This window comes from Idiotropiscis lumnitzeri, chromosome 11, assembly GCF_059441095.1.
Source record: "Idiotropiscis lumnitzeri isolate Australia: NSW breed Sydney's pygmy pipehorse chromosome 11, RoL_Ilum_1.0, whole genome shotgun sequence".
Taxonomy (NCBI): domain Eukaryota; kingdom Metazoa; phylum Chordata; class Actinopteri; order Syngnathiformes; family Syngnathidae; genus Idiotropiscis; species Idiotropiscis lumnitzeri.
Window position 1 is genome coordinate 3,305,987 of NC_142401.1, and position 20,274 is coordinate 3,326,260.

A 20,274-nucleotide genomic window follows, 5' to 3' on the forward strand; every position below is an offset into this window, starting at 1 on the left:
GTGACTAGTATTGGCAGTTCAAATCCTTGGACAATGAACAGGAGTAGAAAACGGATGACGAAACAGAAGAGTTTGTGTTGAAGTATAATCAAATTGCCAGGAAAAAAAACTCTCACGACATCCCAGATGTGTTTTATGTCACTCACACAAGACAGACACACGAAGAACGTTTAATGCAGCGAGACGGCAGTAACCACAGCATAACAATGTTTGCGAGTATATTTCATAGCGAGAAGCAGAGCTGTTTCCACATGAATGAGGAGGATGGCTGATTAGTTATCAGTGGAGCTGCAGACCTCAAACCAGTCACCTGCAACTGGCAACACCACGCCGCACGCATACACACAGTGTATTAGTGGCAAGTGCCAGAAACATTAGTCTTAGATTGAAACAATATGTTTAAAGTTCAGTAAGTATATGTTTTATACATTTTTTTTTTACTTGAATTGACAAAGAATGATAGGTGACATATTTACAAAAATGGCAAGCCTTTTTTAGTTGTTGTAAATTTTGCAAGCAAAATACATTTATGGAATTTACAGTCTCACAGTTTAAAATTCTATGTTCATAGACAACTTGGGCCAAATTTGATGTGGACAGCCTCAGTGTAGGCAACGCAAACTTTATTGGTTCTGTACATTTGTTTTGAGGAAGGAGGGGCTTTACTTTTGCCAGCTGCCTAAAATACAAAAAGCTGGATTTAACATCAACACCAATTTGCTGGTCCAACTTAAAATCACTGGCCAACTGAAAACCCCAATTCAATACTTGTTGGCTTTAGATAAGATGCCAGGAGGCCCAAGCCAACATGGGGAGATGTATAACGGACACTGGGATCAAACAGCATAACTTCTGTTTTCTTTTTGTTAAACTTCAACAAGTTTAGTGCCATTCAGGCTTTGATTTGCACCAGACAGGACAAAAGTGGCCTTAAGAGGAAAGCAAACTTTTTGCTTAGCGGGATATAGGTCTGATTGTCATCCATTTTTTCTTAAGATAGAACCCTGGGACAGCAAATACAATGAAAACAGCAAGGGCCCCAAAAGTGAACCCTGTGGAACACCAGACGACAGTGGGACAACGAAGCAAACACAAAATGGCCTGCCTGCCGAATAGGATCTAACCCACATGAGCGTTACAAGTAATCCTCATCATGGTGCTGCAAACCAGCCAATAGAATACTATGGTCCACCCCATCAAACACGGCAGTCGGGTCCAACAAAACAAAACACACTCTCCAGTGGCATTATCAAATCTCACAACAGGTTAACTTTTCAGATTTGCATGTCATCATCATTATATAATATTTACATTTTGGATTAGTGGTGCAATTTTGCTAACGTAAAATGTTCCTTGACCTACTAAAGGCTTGGAAACACCCACCTCACGTCAAGTCAGTACTCAACAGAGTCGTGATATGTAAAAGAGAAGAGTAAAAAAAAAAGGATACTGGGACACGAGCGCCACGGAAAGGAAATGAAACGACACTGCAACCTTGTCGTACATCACCCCCCCCCCTTCACGCGCTCCCGCCCCCAACTGACATACACGGGATGCAATGCATTGATCCCTGTTGTTGAAAGATAACAATGTTGTGTGGTCTAGTGTGTGTAATTCACGGTTATGTATTTAACAACTAACTTCTTCATATACTCTCAATATCCATTGTATTAACATCCAATATATTTTCAAAGTCCGATACACAAAATGTAGAAAATCTAGAGAAGTCAAGTCCTAAAGAGACGTTGCAATAAATAGCATTGATTTTTGTAACATTTTTTCCCCATTAATGGCTTAGAGTGATGCCAATATATCAGGCGTGAATTCGTAACACAAAATCTGTTCAGTGACTTGAATGAGTTGCTAACCTGACACAATTTGACGAGGGACCACAAACCGGAAGTACCACCCCGAACATGACGTACTTCCGTCACCGACCTGCGTGTTTTTTTTTTAGTTTAATAACAAAATACGGTCATAAATACCAAAGACTCCTGGCACCAAACATCATATTTCAATCCCTTTTTTGAGATATGAATAGAAATACTAGCCATATTAATTGAGATTTATTCTAATTCATATCTTTTACATCATCCCCAAATTAGTTTTCAATTGTAAGGCATGACATTTTTTTTTCCTTTTGTTAAAAGAAAATCTCAGACCCCACTTTTCTTTATTTATAAACGTTTAATTGAAAATGTGAATATATTCACTATACATTTTGCAAATGAATATTGGCAATCCAATACAGGTTTAATACCATTGATCAAAAATATATATCTCTGAGAAATGAGAGCAGGTCTAGTTTATAGGTGAGCAGGTCACAGGGGGGAAATAAAGAACATCAACAATATACAGTAGAATGAAACCCTGGAACAATGTGAATATGTGGGCCATTTCTTTTCAGTGTTGTCCAACTAAAAGCGTGCATCTCCGTTTTCCTCTAACCAAAACAAAGAAAAGTGTTGGTTTATTATTAAATAGAATAATAGCAATCGGCGGATGACTGGTTAGCATGGCGGCTTCACAGTTAAGAGGTAGGGGGTTTGATTCCGGGCTCCGGCCTTCCTGTGGGGATTTTGCAAGTTCAACCCGTGCCACCGTGGGTTTTCTCTACTCTAAATTGTCCCTAGGTGAGATTGTGAGGGGCTGTTTGTCTTTGAATGCGCTGTGATTGGCTGGCAACCAATTCAGGGTGTACCCGGCCTCCCGCCCGAAGGCAGCTGGGATAGGCTCCAGCAAACCCCACGGCTCTCGTGAGGAGAAGCGACTTGGATGATGGATGGATGGATAGTAGCAATTAACAAATTTGGAGGGACATGCATTTCATCGGACAACGACGGAAATATCGTTCAGACATTAACAAGGCACACTTCCCAAGCACAGACAAAAAAGTTTCACGCGTTTGTATTTTCATTGTGCAAAGACATTCCATTGCCACTCGGAGGCTCTTCTGTGTTTACCGTTTCCTTTTCTCCCGCCTCTGTCGGCTGCTCAGACGTGTCTGTTGAGTTGCCTTGCTGCTTCTCTCCCATGGGTGACAAGTCGGTTTGGGACTTGTCATAACTTTCTGTCGAGTCGCTTGCCTCCATCGCTTCTGTGTGCGCCGAGTTGACTGTCTCCTCTTCCGTCAGATTCGAGCGGTCTGCCTCCTCTGCCATCTGTGTCGAGCCGCCTGCCTGTTTCTCTTCCGTGTGCGTTGCGTCACCCGGCTGCTTTTCGTCCGTGTGCGTCAAGTCGTCTGCCCGCTTCTCTTCCGTGTGCGTCGAGTCATCTGGCTGCTGGGCTTCACTCTTATGCATGTCCGCGTCACCATTTCTCTTGGCAACAGGTGTCTGCTGGATTTCTGGCTCACTGTCCGAGTCGATTAAAATGGGCTCCGTGCACAAGTTCTTTGCAGTGGAGGAGATATTCTGAGAATTCCGAACCATGTTTGGAATACCAGACTTGAGTCGACCGGGCCTCCCCCCCGTAGTTCCTTCGGTTTGAAAGTTTATGTCGTGTTTCACTTTCTTGAGGGTCTGCATGTCAAACCCAAGCAGCACAGACGGGTTTGATTTCTCACACTGACTTTTGCATTCTCTCTGCAGAGCTGCAAAGTGTCTTGAAATGTGAGATTTCAATATCCAGAGGCTCGCAGACAATTTCTTCTCTTCCGCGGGGGAGAGATAAGGTCGCTGATTGAAGTATGACTGCAGGAACTTTTTACGAGCCTCAAATGTCTTTTGCTCATTGCTTTTAGAATCCAGAGTAGGGTCCCCGGTACCAGTCTTCCTTGCGGAATTGTCCATTGCATCGGCACATAGTTTGATCTTCTTTGAGTAAGTGGCCACACGTGTTGGCAGCGGCCTCTTGAGCATGGGCATCTCAGACACTTTAAGTGTCAAGGCTGACTTGGCACCTTGACTCGCATGCTTCCTTCCAACTGCTCTGCACTGGACAAGATGCAACGTAATTGTGGAAGCCACCATGTTGCTTGTGTACACGCCCAAGCAATGGATGCACTTGTACGTCAACTTCTTTTCGACGGGATGCATTGTTTGGAGTACCTGATGCCGCTGCCTTAAGTGAAAGGCCAAAGGATTCGGCGCCTCCTCTTTCACCGGGGTGCAACAAAGCGGACACACGGTCTTGCTAGCTTCAACCACATTCCTCTGTGTCCCGAACATACTTTCGAGAGCGTGCGTCTGCATTTCTGCAAGGGAAGGCGTCGTTTTGCCAAGAGAAGTGACCGCCTTCTCTTTGCTCTCGGACTCGTGCATGTTAAAGGTGAGAACGTGAAGCTGGACATTTTGTTTGATGGTGAGATCAAAAGTCAGCGGCGCTGATCCAGGCGGTCCTACAAACGCATTCATGTGGGACTGCCGCTCGTGATCAAGGAGTTTCTCGACACTGTGGAAAGCTGAGTGACATTGTGGACAAGTGATGCCGTGGATGAGCAGATGGTTTAGCAGAGTATCACTGGGCAGGTAGCGATTGCAAAGCAAACACTTGCTGGTAAAGTTGTGGATTTTCATAATATACTTGGCCATCGCCCACACGATCCTTGCCTTGTGCGCACTTTCAAAATGAGCACTGTAGAGAGTCTCGGGAAAGAGCTCATTGCACACTGTACATATCTTCCACTTCTGCGTCTGGGATGTGTTGACGCCAGACATGTTACCATCAGTCACGGCGCTTGGGGAGGCTTTAGCGCTGACTTGTTTGATTGCCCCCAGAGACTGGGTTTTAATCGCAGGGCCCGTAGGCTTTAAGTAGCCAATGACTGGTTGTGCTTTTGCATTAACTGCGAGTGAGGACCCACCATTGAGAATCATAGAAGACTTCTGGGACATGCTAGGCAAATTAGAAACAACAACATTAGCGTGTCCGATCATGGTGGTTACCTGAGCGCCGATGCGCTCGTGGTATTCTATGACATGCTGCACCAGCGACTCATAGGTTTTTGTGGTAAACTTGCAGCGTTTGCAGAGGATGTTGTCTCCGTTGAAAGAAGCACCGTTTGGAAGTGACGATTTAGGAATCATCCGCAGATAAGGTGCGACGACATGCTTAAAATGTTCCCGGTAGATGTGCTTTCGCACGGTATTGTAGAGACTGTCACGGTAAGTGCATTTTTTGCAAAAGTACAATGACCTCGTCACACCAAGGCCAAACTTGTTTGCCACTTGTCGCTGTTTGACGGCATTGATCCTAGATATCTGTTGGTCCAATTTGTCCTTGTGAAATACTCTAACATGAATCTCCAATGTTCTCTTGTTTGCAACAAATGTGCAGTGGGAACAGTTAAGAAGAACTTTATCCTGAATTAATCTCTTGTGCGCATGGCGGAAGTGATTCTTGTAACCCGCGTAGGTTGCAGAAGAAAACCGACATTCTCTGCAGCAGTAAGGCCTTGATCGATAGTTCTAGACGGAAAAGGACATACATTATACGGTGTGACGATTTTAACAAAAGCAATATAGAACATAAAGAAAGAAAGATCTTTACCTGTATTTTGGAGAACGAAGGATGCCAGACGCAAAGATCAGTGCACACGGTCTCGTTGAAAACTTTCTCACCAGGGTTGAAATCCTTGAATTCCTGCATGGAAAAATAAAACAGAATAAACAACACAAAACAAGTCCATAATATGGAACAACTAGTAGACAAAATAAAACTAATGCACACTCACATTTACCGCCTCCTTGCAGTACTCCAGTCCAATATCTCCAAGTGCAATTTTCACTTGTTTTCTGGCTTTCCTCAGATTAGTCAAGTCGTTCACCGGGATTTGATACATCTCTCCTAACAAACACATTCGCAACGTGCACATAGTTTATCACCGAGTATTATCTTCTACACAGACTTCAGTGTATAAAACAGATTTGATCAAAACCTAACCATTAAATAGTTCTTGAGGCCCGAGTCTGTTTGGGCGGGTAATCTTCAATAAAAGGAGTTTCTATAGACTGCGAATAAGTATGTCTGTGCACGTATCGTGGAGCATGCAGTCTATTTATTATCCTTCTTTGACCAAACCCATTGTGGCTATTGAGCACAAGAGATGTTCATTTTGTCAACTTCCTGCGCCATCGATGATGTCGTCGGTAACGTTAGCTGTTGTGTTAGCTCCACTGGGTTTGGTTAGCCTTCCTTGCGTTACAACATTCTCCTGGATATGACCGATATTGGCGTCTTCGATGTGGGTGCATTTTACTCACCGGGTGATAAGACAGGTAAGCCGATAGCCTCCGTGGATGGGCGATGAAAGACAACGTGGCGGGCCCGTCGATACTTCCTCTGCTCAAAAAGCCGGTGCCGATGCTCGGTTTCACTGCTAGGCTAGCTTACAAGCTAGCTAGCTCGCAACTGTCGCGACCGCTTGGAATTCCGCAGCGAGCCGACGGGAGGAGGGTTGGGACGGTGAAAGAAAGGATGCAAGTAATGCGGACTTGTGGAAACCAAAGTCCCCCTCGCTGATTCTGTCAGCACCACCCAGTGCCCAGTGTGGTAACCGCTAGCCAGCCTGCGGAAAGGTAACACGGCAAAGTAAGCCAAATCCAAAATGGCGATTAAGAGGAGAAAAAACGGAAGTCGTAAGAGGCAGTTGTCTCCTCAGCCAGTGTTGAGTTTTTACTCTACTTTGCTAAATTTTAAATTATTTCATTTCTTACATTTAAAGACTCTATCTTACCATAATTTAATTAATATTCATAATTACTCACCCGAAACAATATTAGGTGTATCTGCCTCATGTGCAAAATGTATGTTATGATTTACCATCAATGGACTACACGGCGGGCCCAAAGTAGGTCGACAGAACATTTCAAATTTGTTTTATTTGGTCACATTTACACTAATTTATTAGAGTTACTGTGCATTTATTAAACACTGTGAAATCTCATAAATCAGCTGTGTCAAACCTGAGGCCCACCACTTAAATTCATGAGGCTTACTAAAGCAAATCATGTGCATCCTATTCATGTTTCTTGCTAAAATCTTCATCCAAATTACAAATTGTACACACCTTTGCGCAAGTATTTTTCTCCCACCAAACTCATTTTCAACAAAAATGGGAAAATAGCTAAGGAGCTGTTTTCCTTGCCTTTTTTTTTAAAACTAGATGTCCATTAAAACATGCTGTAGTGTACAGTATAATTTTTATTGTCAGAATGGCCTTGTGAGTGAAATCATGTCTTCAATGTGGCCCGAAAGAAGTGCAAGTTTTCACATTCCTGTTGGGGGGACTGTGCTCATTCAACATTGCTACAATAATGAAACACTCTGACACACAACTTGATGCAAATGCCAATGTGCATACATTTCTCCAATTACTTGAATGATTGTCACTTTAAAATTATAATAGTGGTATCAAACATGGGTTGAGGTGTCAAAATGTGGTTTCAAGGCAAGTATTTGGTTTCAAAACTGGAGTAGGGTTTCAAAGGCAGGATTCAAGATAGAATTAAAGTTTCAAAATCGGGGTTCTAACAAGTGTTTGTGTTTCAAGTTAGGGTTTTAAACTTGGGCTAGGGTTTGTCATTCGTGGTTCGAAATAAGGTTACAGTTTTAAACAAGGATTAAGGTTACAAAAAAATGTTTCACGGCCAGTGTTTGGCTTTAAATCTAGGTGTAGGTTTGTATATGTGTTTATCCAATTCCCTCCTTACTTGGTTGCTTCCTTGAATCCTCCATCACTTCCTTCTACACTTTGTTCCATCCGCTCTCTCATACTTCCCGCCCTACCTCCTTTACTGCCTTAGGTAAGCTAATGTAAAGCACACAGGTAGTCTACATATTTTGAAATAAATTGCTGGAGCTGCACCTTTATCCAACCCCTCATCAAAATGTCCCTGGCATATGCTATTTTTCCTCTTAAAAAAGTTTTTAAAAGGACTTCTGTGAAAAAGTACTGTAAATAATTACAACAAAAAAACACACACACAGCCACAGGTGGTCTGAGAACATCGTCTTGCGGGAATAATGTGAAAAATCTCTTCTTAGAAAAGCTAAATATAAGGAAAACCTCATTGCATGATATTAGGCAGTTTTACATCGTAATTTATTACAGAAGCTTTTTTTTTTTTATTCCAGTGATTCCATCACTTCCAAGACAACAATGCGAGGACCCGTCATCACCATTGTGGTCACTGTCCTGTAGTCCAGGTAGAGTACGCACTGTCCATTCACCTGATACACTAATTGCCGCACCTACAAAAAAAGGCAGGTTTTGAGTACGGCACATTCTTTTTCCATGGTGTAATATATTGTTTTGTTTTGTTTTTTTATTCCAATTGAATGCCATGTGCATAACCTTTCTGACCTTTACTCCAGCAGCTGCCGCGGGGCTTCCGGGGTCAACGGCTTGCACGTAGCATGGAGCCACACCTCTAATGACAAAGCCCCAGCCGAGCGTATCACCTGTCACCTGAGATCACGGTGAGAGAATTTGCTGTCTCTTTTCACCACAATGAGTTTTAGAATCTCAATTAAAATATAAAATTTTGGTAGGAGTAGTTTTGTGATGAAGTAATTCTAATTTTGATTACGGGCCACATGGTATTAAAAATACTCATAAAATATCACTATATTTGGAATGTGTGAGGATCCAGAGAAAATCCGTACAAGCATTGGAAGAACAGGTTAACTCATAGCTGAGATAAGAACCTTAAACCTTTGACTGTGAGGCAGATTATACTCACCGCATAATAGTAATAAATCATCAAATAACACGTTCTACAAAAATGATGCCTATCGCGACTCACCGTCAACACTCTCTTGATAAAGTGCGCTCCTGGTGCCAGCAACTCTTCACAAGTAAAATGTCTTGTAAGAACTGCAAGACATTTCATCCTATATTTTCCATCTCAACTAAAACAATAATACAGTACTGCAATTTAATTGTAGACTTGCCCGATTTAGGGTTGCATCTTATGACTGGGGTCGAAGACAACTGAACAATTGGGGCAAATCCTGCAGAGTGAAGTTGAAGGAAATTCAAGCTGCCTTGTCAGCCATAGGTCACCTGTTTCAGTTCTTTACTGACTCCCGTTATCATTAAATTGTGTGAGAATCACTTCGAGAGGAATAACAACACGTGTCTAACCTGACTGGAAACCAGTAGCAGCCACCAGGGCTGGATTTTTGTGCAGACAAAATGGACTATCAGGATGGCTGTCTTCATGTGTTGACCCCTTGTCCTGCTCGCTTTCACTCAGCAGTTCAGACAAGCGTCGTCTGCGGCGGAAATTGATGCAGAACTGATAGAGAAGTCCACTGTCAAAAAAATCATGTTTTTTGGCCACTATTGACGAGAGGAGCGGGAACAAAAACACAAGAGGGAGCCATTGTTGAGTTGACGACTTGCGTTTGCCGGAGCAGGCCACCAACTGTGATGTGGTTGCCGTTCTCTCACCGTGCTGAATGACGCCATGCTCTTGTAAAGCTCGGCACAGCTCCAGACCCTGGCACCGGCTCACTGCCTCTCCATTTTGGAGGAGCCAATCAATCAGTTGGCAGCCCGGATAGGAGCGCTGATACTCAACACCGTGCTCCTCGCGTAGCTGCAGAATTGAGTGCTTCTCCCCAATGAGACTACCGGTAAAAGGAAACACATCTTATTTGAGGTTAGATATTAGCATAGAGTTTACGTTGAAAAGACAATGTTAATTTCAGATTGCTGGATGATGTTTTATAAAATTCACTGTGCAGTTGTGGAGGCTAGACTTTGATCCGTGCTGCTCGTGGAACCGCTTACTGTTCATACAACCGTTGGCCTCTCATGAAGATTTTCACTTCTTTATTGAAGGGAAACGTGCCATCATCTTTGCGGAAACGGTACAGCAGTTTGGCATCCTTGAATTCAGACCTCTTATCGCAAACTAGCCAACGAGACAAACAAACGCACGGATTTGTTCTTGTGTATTGCGAGGAATCATTCACATCATTTGAGCACGACAAGCTCCTTACTGTCATCTTACCGTGGTGAACGATGTCCTGATCCATGAGGTGCTGCATCAAGCGGACGGCTGTTGTCCGATCCGGCGCCTCCTTATGGCTCACAAGCCAGGCGACGAGCTCCTCCGCTACGAAGCAGTTTGGGTACGTTCGTAGGTGGTACCGTCTGTCCTTGATCAGTTTTCCATCGTGAAGCCTCAACCTTGAAGGAAATTGACATCATCCTAAACGAACTTTGATACCACTTAGCAATTTCGTGTCTGTATTTTCCGTCATACCTGAGTTGCTCTCCAGCAATCATGACTTCAGCCTTGTGTTGACGAGCCGTGGCTTTTCTCCTGACGCTGCTCGTTCGCTCCATGTTTGTCGTCTAATGACGGGCGCGTAGAAGTGAAGCTCTCGCTCGCTTGTGGCCCTTTTGTGTTTACATAATAGACACGGACCAAATATCATGTGGGAAAGATGTTGTGTATACACAGATGAAGAGAAGCAAAGAAACACAGGACAACATTCAATTATTCAGACAGTTGTAAGTTCGTTGCCGATTTTGTATTTTTATTTGACCTCCATAGTTGTCAGAAAGCAGACGAGCACCACTACGACATCTAGTTGCCTTTTTTTTTTTCTTGAATCTTAACTTCCAACTCTTCTGTTCCAAAGTTCAAGTCCTTTCAGATGAGCTATATTGCCGCTGGCAAATATGGACGTGTGTTCTGACTGTTACAGGAATTTCAGAAAAAAAAACTGGCCAAAGGTTGTCTTTACAAAGGAAAGACAAAAGGTTGTCGCTACTACTTTTTTTTATTTAGTTCACAACTTGGTGTGATAAATATTGGAACTATTTTTGATAAACCCGTCGTGCAAAACTTGTCTGAGGAGTCTATTGCAATTTTTTCCTTAATAGATTCTGATATTAAACCAAATATTCAATAAAAACAAACGTGGATAAATAGTTGCATCTTAATAAATTTGAATAGAAAACTTATTTAAAAAAATATTATTTTAGTTGTTTATTTCCAAAAGTGTATCTTGTGCAGATTCATTAAACAGGATTTTTTTTTAATTTAAAAAACAACAACATGAATCCTGTTTGTGTTTAGTGAATCTATATCACTTTCTCTTATTGAGGTTTAACTTCTCAAATAAACGTTCGTTCGTCCAGTTGGACTTTTATTCGCAACATCCATGTATTTATCAAACACACACACAGACCAACATATACTGCATTTTGTGTTTTGTCAGATTTGACATGGTCTCAGAATTCATCGGGACGCCCGTGGTTAAACAAATGACCACGAGATGTCACTATTGACTAGTGAAACCTCACACGAACGCCAACCCGGCGGTGTCAGGTGACTTCGGTTACGTGAACATTTTTTTGTTGTCGAGTAAGCGCAACATGACCAGTCTCAGTTTACTGATTGATCGTTTTAACGGGGCCGATTGATTTTTTTTTTCTTCACCTGCCTTAATTGCTTCATTGAATCTTTGTGCAAACTTATGCAATGCTTGCGTACGGGATGTAATTGGTAAAATACACAAATTGCTGGAAGTCGGACAAGTTGCAAACGAGATGCAGGCAGCAATGTGCATGACGTGTGTTGGTCAAGTGATGGTCACGAGCAACTCTTGCCTTTATGCAAATGTCCCGCTGAGCGCTGTGATTGGTGAGCTGCGTGGAGGTGTCGTCTGGAGGGCGGTGACGCGGATCCTGTGCAGCTTTATGAACTAACTGTGCCCCCACTTTGCACAGTTAGACGTGTGCGCCAAGTCCTCAGGCACAAGTGGAGCTTCTCTTAGTTCTTGTCACTTGGATGCTGTTGGGGTCGCGTTTTCCCTTTTGGGACGGAAGTCAAATTTTTTTTTTATGAAGGTTTTCTGGGGGTCGAGCGAGTGCGATTTCAACGACTGCATGAACTAGTTGTGGACATTTAGGAGCTCTTTCAAGAGACCATCGAAAGGTGAAGATGAGCAGTGAGGCGCACTCACATTTGGGACTGCAGAAGCCCCCCATGAATTTCGTCAGCGACTTCGACTTGATGAAGTTCGGCGTGAAAAAGGAGACGATGCAGGCGATAGAACGATCCCTCATCGGGCCGTGCAACCAGCTCCACAGACCAGACTCGGTGTCCTCCACCCCTGGGAGCACACCTGGCAACTCGATGCCCTCGTCGCCAAACCTCCCTCAAAACGAGCTGCGCAGTAACCCAGAGGACCCGTTTTGGATACCTAACAACGGGGCTTACCCACACCCTCAGATGTACCCGCAAGCTTTTGGCTTGACCCCCGAGGACGCTGTCGAGGCCCTGATCGGGGCCACGACGCAGCAGGCACACCCGCCCGCGCCTCACGGCCACCAGCAGCCACCTTTCCCGGTTGAGTACGACGGCTACAACCAGCTCGGCGAGACGGCCCATCACTACTCGGAGCTGTCGGCCCCTCCGGAAATGCTCCCAAGTAGCCACTGCCAAGACCCCTTTCTCAAGAATGACATGAGTAGCGCCTCCCCGCAGTCGCCTGGCGAGGTCAGCGGAGCGCACCATCACCACCCCCACCTTCAGGGGCAGCACAGGCGAACCAACGCCGAGTACCACTTCTCGGATGACCAGCTGGTGTCCATGTCGGTCAGGGAGCTCAATCGGCTCCTGCGGGGGCTGAGCAAGGACGAAGTCATGCGCCTGAAGCAGAAGCGGCGGACCCTGAAAAATCGAGGCTACGCACAGTCGTGTCGCTACAAGCGCGTCCAGCAGAAACACATCTTGGAGCACGAGAAGACCAGCTTGGTGTCCCAGGTCGAGCACCTCAAACACGAACTGAACAGACTGGTCCGGGAGAGGGATGCGTACAAATTGAAATGCGAGAAACTGTCCGGTGCAAACTGTTACCACGAAACCGGGTCTACCAGTGACAACCCTTCCTCGCCCGAGTATTTAATGTGATGTGCGTTGATTCTCCGCAAGAACTCAAATATGTACTGTAGCTACTCCCTCTCTTTTTTTTTTTTATAACCAGCAGCCAACTTCGCTTTTAAACAATCATCTCCACATTGTCTAATTCATGTAAGACTCAAATATATCAAATAATTGTAGAGTGCTTGAACGAGTGATGAAGGAAGACGCCCAATGAAGCATGCATGCAGGACATGTGTGAGCTGTTTATATAAATGACATATCTACATTTTTGTGTGAAATTACATACTTGAAATCATCCCTTGCATTGTTTTTATCCATTTTATTTCATTTTATTTACATTTTAACTTGCTTTTCCTGATTTAGCGTTTGCTTAGATGTTTTTTTATGAGCACATCTTGTGACTTCCTGTTCAATAAAATACACATCGATGACAATGATGCTAGATTTCTCCTCAGCATTATTTTTACGGAGCTAATTCTGCTGGGCAGATGTCTTCTTTAATTACTTGTCTTTTTTAAAAGAAAACACGATTATGCAAATTGGTTTTGTGTTTTTCATATATGGATCAATAAAACTATTGTGACTTTTTAATCCAATGTTTCATCCTTTTTGTCTATCATATTTGATTGTACAAAAATGTCACTTGCAATATATATATTTTTTTGCTATTTAAGTATTTTAAAAAAGGCTTCAGTCGTTCACAAACACACACGGTAAACTTTAAATGTACACAAGATGCATCCAGCACAAGCAATAAGAAAGTTTCATTTTTAATGGGATTTTTATCCTGGATAAGGTAAAAACCAAAAAGTGACTTCATCATCACCTAAAATATTCTTTCTCCCTTTTTTAATGTCACGGCTCTTAAAATATCCCCCCAAAATAATTTTTGTGACAAATAACGGTACGTGTGCTTTCCCTCCTTGTATGACCTTTAACCTTCAAGGAGCGCTGCTTCCTGTGGGATCCTGACATGTGAAAGCACAGGAGGCCGACTGGCAAGGGCTGTGGGGCACAGATAAAACGTAGTGGAAATCAGGCTTCCCCTCTTCTCCCTTCCTCACACAAACAAATCACATCTGTACCCCGTGACAGAGGAAGCGAGAAGCGGCAATCAACGGCACACTCCTCTGGACACTTCAAGAGGAATGCTTGCACTGGAGACCTTTTCTTCTTTTCAGCACTCTTTGCCACTTTGTAATCCATAAGCGCGTTTCCTCAACACATTTCCCGCTCAGTTCAGGAGTGCAATAATATTTGGATGACCAACCTGCTTCCAAGGCCAATGTGATAAGTGGTCTCAATAATGACATGTGACTTTCCAGCCCCCCAACTACAGTGACCCTTCCTTAGTCAAAGAGGACTTGACGGTCCTGTCTTGTGCGTTCATTCAGCAGAAGCAGGTGGCCCACTTAAGGATGCCGTCTTTTTGGACGGGTTTCTCTCATGTTTGACCCCTGACAGCTCTCTGCTCACCCTTCTCACCACAGGTGCAAAAGCACTTTCCCTTTGAAAACAGGCATTATCCCCCCCCCCCCCCCCCCCCCACCAGGGAGTGCGGCTCTGGGACTCCATGACTCACGTAGCAGATAATACGGTGCAAAATACGCTCACTGCTCACAACGTAGGTACCTCTGCACAATGTAGAATGACACCCAATATGTGTCACTTTTACCACAATTGTCATGTTGGGTCACATAACAGCATTATAATGCCGTATTTTCCGGACTTTAAGCCGCTACTTTTTCCCTCGATTTTAAACCAAGCGGCTAATACAACGGTGCGGCTTTTCTGTGGATTTTTTTTTCACCAGTAGGGGCGCTCTATAGTTCAGAAAATACGCTAAATAAATCTCGATTTTTTTTTCTCTTGGGTATGTTCTGTTTTAATTAGCAAAGTTGTTGCCGTGATAAAAGGCACTGTTTTAACATTCTGTTTATGTACCTTTATGTGCATTCACACTACAAAATCGTTCTGTACATGCCGTTAACTCATTTTTTTTTCAACATAGAAAACTGCGGCTTATAGCCTGGTGTGGCTTGTATAATAAAAAAAAAAAAAAAGAGTTGCTGCGGCTTGTATACAGGTGCACCTTATAGTCCGGAAAATACAGTGATGCGCAATTTCTTTCGTATTGTGCAGGGAGGACATTTGAATAATTACTTACATCATCACTATATTTCAATAAACAGCAACTCAGTCGTAATGATGAACTTTGCTACATTTTATGATGTCGCATGAAGAGAATATTAAATAACACACCAGGTCTTAAAGTATTTCTGTTTATTTACTTGGCGTGCTTGAATGATTTTTTTTTTAGCCTTTTCCAGAGATGTCTTGTTCCCATCTGTGACCGCTATCAATCGTTGCATTTGGATTGAAAAGCATCAGCAGCCTAACCGAGCGCCCGTGTTGGCAGGGAGCGGGTCTTTGTGGCGCTGTATGACAATGCGCAGGGTGCCATTGTAGAAACGATTAGCCAGCTCTTTTCCCTCGAATGTTATAGGCTGCAGCGGCTGATGTGCAAGCCACACATTCCCCCCCACCCCCCTCCCCGCTTCCACTCCACCGCAAAGACCCCAAGCCCACAGCGCCTGAGGCAGCCTACTGAGTCAGCAGGAGGGAAAGGTGTCTGCACGTCTGTGGCATCAGAATGGAGAAAGGGAATGATTGCACAAAAAAAAAAGAACTCGATGATGAAGCAGGTTAAAGAGGAAGCATCATCGCGTCTTGAATTCTTTCAAAATCCCTACCGCAGAGTTCTTTATTAATCAACGTGACCAATCCACTTTGACACAAAATATAAACGCTTAAAGATGTTTTGCGGAGAATGTGAGCTTTGGCCACGTCTCAGACAGTGGACACAGACAGAAGAATGCTGCAGAGAGCCACCATTGTGTGGGCAGAGTCAGAGGAATGCAGGCACACACGGACACCAATGAACACAACCAGAGGCCTCCAGCCTCAAGAGGCGGCCCGGGTCAACAGATCCGAGCGTTCGACAGGATTTACTATTTGGACCTGTGATATCATCCCCGTGTTGCCTGAAAAGGTTCGGGGACTGACTTCAGAAGAACTCCTTGAGTGCTTGTCGGAGATTAGATGTGCATTTTCAGAGAAGCATTCGTTAATCAGCTGTGTAAACATTTGTTGGTTTCAAACAAACACCGCTGATCAAGGAGTGAACTCTTTGCTCACAATGACGACTGTTGCTATCTTGGAACGGCAACGGGTTAGTTTTGACCGCTGAAATCAGGAGCGCTCCAGTTCACTTTTCTTCACGGTAGTTTTGCAACTGCAAGAGTCCAAAACTTGATGGTCGTCTGCGAGCGCGGCGTCACGTGAGGCGCAGGGCAGTGATTCGGACGGAGGACAGGATGGACGAGGGGCTTCCTCTTTCACTTCCTATATGAGGACCCAGTCAAGTGACTCTTTGTGAGAGCGTGAAGCTTGTATGTCGCAGGAAAACGCAGCTTGGATGGCTGCGGTTTCCGCTCAGGATGTCCAGTCGTTTTTGGGCAGTTGTGACACTGTGAATCATGCCGTGATCACACACACGTCTCCGTCGACATTGCACGCACACAAATGTGAAATCAGTGCATGAGCAGTTTGGTTGAAACACGGTTTTCATTTCGTGACGTTGGAAAAGTGAATATTTTTTTCTTTAAAAAAAAACAAAAAAACGGTCGTGTTCATCCTTTGCACTTCAGGGTCATTTTCTTTTACTGGTGTCCACATCCTGACCGATTCCTTAGTAATTAAATACTGGTAATGACTAATGTTATCACATGACACGCTCAGTGAGATTCTACCATGCGGTTTAATATGTAGCTCTTCACCTCCAATAAAAGCTTGCGGAGTTATCTTATTGGCTGCAATAAGGCTTCCTCGGGATGTGGTGTTCAGCCTGTTTATGTACCAACTTCTGGGCTTCTGATAGGACGGGCTGCTGATAAACAACTTGTCACGTTTCACTGGACACCACGGAGGCAGCTTTGACAAAGTCCTGTCACATTACAGACCCTGTACTTTGGTCGGAGAGCAAAGGGTGAACTCGTGTAATGTAATAATTATACAGATTCCTCCCGTTATGACGGAACAACATTGGAACGCGCCGGGACGGAATGATGTTCCTATTTGCGATGGATACACGGTTCTCCCTCATTAGCGTGACACTGCAACTTTAAAGGATAAGTGAGGCCAGTCAATGTAGAGGGGGATTATCCAAGAAAGCCGAGCTCTTTCCCTTTCTTTCCCTGTTAGGATTTCCTGTCTTGTTTTATGGGGGTCATGCAGCTGGCAGGCGCCCTCCTGTTTCTGTCCATAATAATGACAGGCATCCATTAGTGCACAGTAGAAACACGAGCCACAGAGGTTAACTCAGCCACCCCCCCCCCACAAACCCTCCACCTTCCCTATCTTTAGGGCTGATAATTGTGTGTCTCTTAGTTTCGGTAAAGCAAAGCTTAGCTGATTAAAAGTCGGCTTCTCCTCTGACGAGTTCAACATCGCTTGCACGCACCGTATCTCTAATGCTCAGCATTGTATCTCTTGAATACAATATGACATGTTGACATCGAGGATATAATGGAGGGGTTGCTTTTATTTATTTATTTTTCAAGAAGGCTGAAAGAATCCTCAGCAAAACGTTAGGGGGATATTAATCTGTAGGTGTTTTTATTTTATTTTTTTAACCTTACCTTATTGATCTGTGTTCCGCATTAGCACCCTAACATGGTGGACAAGTCAACATGGCAGTGGTGTCATATGTCCCGGAGAACTGTAACAAGACTGCTTGAAACTGGGTGTGTCACTCTCCCACTAATGTGTCATGTTAACATCTCTGGAGTGTCATAACTTGTCTCTCATGGCTCTCCAAAGGTGGCTGTCAAGCTTGAAGTCATCTTACTACTTTGCATATGCACAAAGTGGTACAAATCCTTTTTTGCGCAGTTTTATATATATATATATATATATATATATATACATATATATTAGGACTCAACATGATGAAGTCTGATGTCTGAAGAGGTTTCTTGTCACCACTCAACAGCTTGGTATCCTCAAGTGATATGCACTTTGTCAGAGCAAGTGTCCTATTCTTATGAAGGACGTCCCACTCAAGAGGGGAAGACTCCAATTGTGATATAAAGGTTCCCTGTCAGCACTCTTCTGATCAATCCAAAAACTTTCAGGCATTATGTTTGTTCGGTGTCACATTAAGGCCAGTGAAAGGATGATTGATCCAGTTTGGCAAAAGTTACTGAGGTCAAAGTGAGTTTATTTGTCACTCCCATTTGTAGTGGGCCTTAACTATAAATTTCCCGAAAGAGAATTACAGTGAGAGTCAACCCCTAAAAATGAATTGCAAAAATATTTTTTGTGCGCCTTCACTCGTCTAAACATGGCATGATGATTAATCTTGCATTTGTGGAATACAAATCCGCTGAAGAGCCATCCTCTTCTTACGAGTAATTCTGTTTCAGTAGAACAACACAATGTGGTTTTACATCAAAGTCGTCGAATGCAAAATCCACACTTAACTCAATTGTATACTTAAAAAAAAAAGCAATGCATAATGGCACAGTGCCCCGACCCATAATGAATAGATGCCACAGATTAATACAAATTAGTCAATATTATTCTCTCAAGACATGATGATGACACCTAGCTGAGATACTGCAGCAGTTGGGTGTCACGGAGGAGAAAGTGAAGTGCGTAAAGAGGCGCACTGCGCATGAGGTAGTGAGAAGCAGCTTCTCAGCACTAACATGTCCAAGCTGCGCAACAACATATGTTGCTGGCCTTTGACCCAAAACCCAACAAGCTCTGACCTGAGCCCACACACCGTCGGTTTAAGGCAACGTTCAACTGTCTTAATAGTTGGCGAGACCCCCTTATCTCTCTGCTTCCCGTATCGTGTTCATGCTACTTGCTGAGAACGCACACGATTCAGAAAAATGAGTGAAATTCGGGAGAGTAGCAGCGAAAATCTTAAATTGGATCAGTACCAGTACGTACAGCTTTATAGATACTGTTTTTTAATTTTACTCTCTCTCTCTCTCTCTCTCTCTCTCTCTCTCTCTCTCTTGATATATATATATATATATATATATATAAAATCTCTATACCGTATAGAAAGCCAATATAAAAATTTTTTTTTATGAATTATATAGATAATATATTATGGTTACTATTTAAATAATATCCAAGCCCTAAAAGTGTATGCTTGACACAATTTGGCTGCGCTGGTGAAAAACATTTGCTCTCGGAGTGTCAGCTTCAAGTCTCTTTTGTGAATGTGAGGTCAAAAGGGCAGTGCAAGTGTGTGAGTGACAGCAGTAATGGCGCATGGGGCTATATTTAAATCCGCCGAGGAACAGCCTTGACTCATGTGTGGACCGGTTTTCTGTACAACATTGTCAGCATCCATATGACTTTTTATTTTAGTCCACTTGATGATGACGTCTACGGCGAAAAGTGTCAAATGGGATCTTTGTATTTTGCACAACGATGGTTTCAACAATTTCTTTTTTGAAAAATGAATTCATGAAAATATTTTGCCGCCCCGTTGGAATAGTCGTTATTGATTTCTCAGAAAATGTGACTCCTTGCTGACCAGTTGCGTGATTGTGGGCAGAGTTGATGTGCTGTTGTTCATACGTTTGCTGCGGCGGAGGTGTTTGTAAAAAGGCTGCTGGTGGCTGATTGGTGGAGGCGGTGGAAAACGCAAGCATCGGTCTTTCCCACACGGCCAGAGCACACTTTGAAATCGGAGCATTTTCCCCTGAAGCTTTATCAAGCTCCCATTACCCGAGAGATCGTTCGGAACTGCAGATTCTCCGTTAGAACTGTCGGTATCGTTGCAAAACAAATCCGAAAAAGTATCATCCTTAAATCCGCTTTTCTTGAAGGCGGGCTGATGTTTTCTGCGGAGAGGTTTGCTTTCCACTCCTCAGCAAACTTGTCAAATAAATACGAAGCTAATGACAAGTGTGTCAGTTATGCCTTCAGTCGTTGTGTTGTCAAGGCAGCTCGCCTGGAGGGCTACTTGAACATGCACGCACCTATCTTGTGCCGCTATCTTCACAGTATATCTGTGTCAGCAGTGGACTGAGACAGGATCATGAGAAATGGAGGCAATCCTGGTCCTCAGGCCCACAGATAGGGGCTCCGCTCTTAGACGTAAACAGGTTTTATGTGTGTCGATGTGTGTTTATCACCTTTGGAAAGGTGGCGTGGCGAGACTTCCCACAGGAGTAGCGAGAGAGTTGCCGTCCCACACTTTGTTCTCCTCACTCCTCATCTTACTTGGTCACATACTCGTTATCGGTGCATCGACTTGGCCATTTGCTGAGAGGATTACAGGTTGCTGTGAGCCACTCTGCACACGATTGGGATTTTGACACAATTGTTTGATGAG

General features: G+C 43.7%; 3 protein-coding genes across 3 annotated transcripts; 1 reads left to right on the forward strand and 2 right to left on the reverse strand.

Annotated features, from left to right (window-relative positions):
* Positions 1-2,167: 2,167 nt before the first annotated feature.
* On the reverse strand, positions 2,168-6,564 carry adnpa (activity dependent neuroprotector homeobox a). Its single transcript, XM_088309537.1, has 4 exons — positions 6,204-6,564; positions 5,675-5,787; positions 5,491-5,583; positions 2,168-5,408 (listed from the first exon to the last, which is right to left on the reverse strand). Exons 2-4 carry the CDS (start codon positions 5,780-5,782, stop codon positions 2,898-2,900), a joined length of 2,712 nt encoding a protein of 903 aa, XP_088165663.1. The 5' UTR covers positions 5,783-5,787; positions 6,204-6,564; the 3' UTR covers positions 2,168-2,897.
* A 1,458-nt stretch (positions 6,565-8,022) lies between these two features.
* Positions 8,023-10,353, reverse strand: LOC148326774 (DEP domain-containing mTOR-interacting protein). Its single transcript, XM_088309539.1, has 9 exons — positions 10,218-10,353; positions 9,963-10,141; positions 9,740-9,863; positions 9,398-9,576; positions 9,089-9,286; positions 8,896-8,955; positions 8,748-8,818; positions 8,306-8,410; positions 8,023-8,193 (listed from the first exon to the last, which is right to left on the reverse strand). Exons 1-9 carry the CDS (start codon positions 10,298-10,300, stop codon positions 8,068-8,070), a joined length of 1,125 nt encoding a protein of 374 aa, XP_088165665.1. The 5' UTR covers positions 10,301-10,353; the 3' UTR covers positions 8,023-8,067.
* A 1,313-nt stretch (positions 10,354-11,666) lies between these two features.
* mafbb (v-maf avian musculoaponeurotic fibrosarcoma oncogene homolog Bb) lies at positions 11,667-13,442 on the forward strand. Its single transcript, XM_088310034.1, has one exon. It carries the CDS (start codon positions 11,907-11,909, stop codon positions 12,876-12,878), a length of 972 nt encoding a protein of 323 aa, XP_088166160.1. The 5' UTR covers positions 11,667-11,906; the 3' UTR covers positions 12,879-13,442.
* Positions 13,443-20,274: the final 6,832 nt, after the last annotated feature.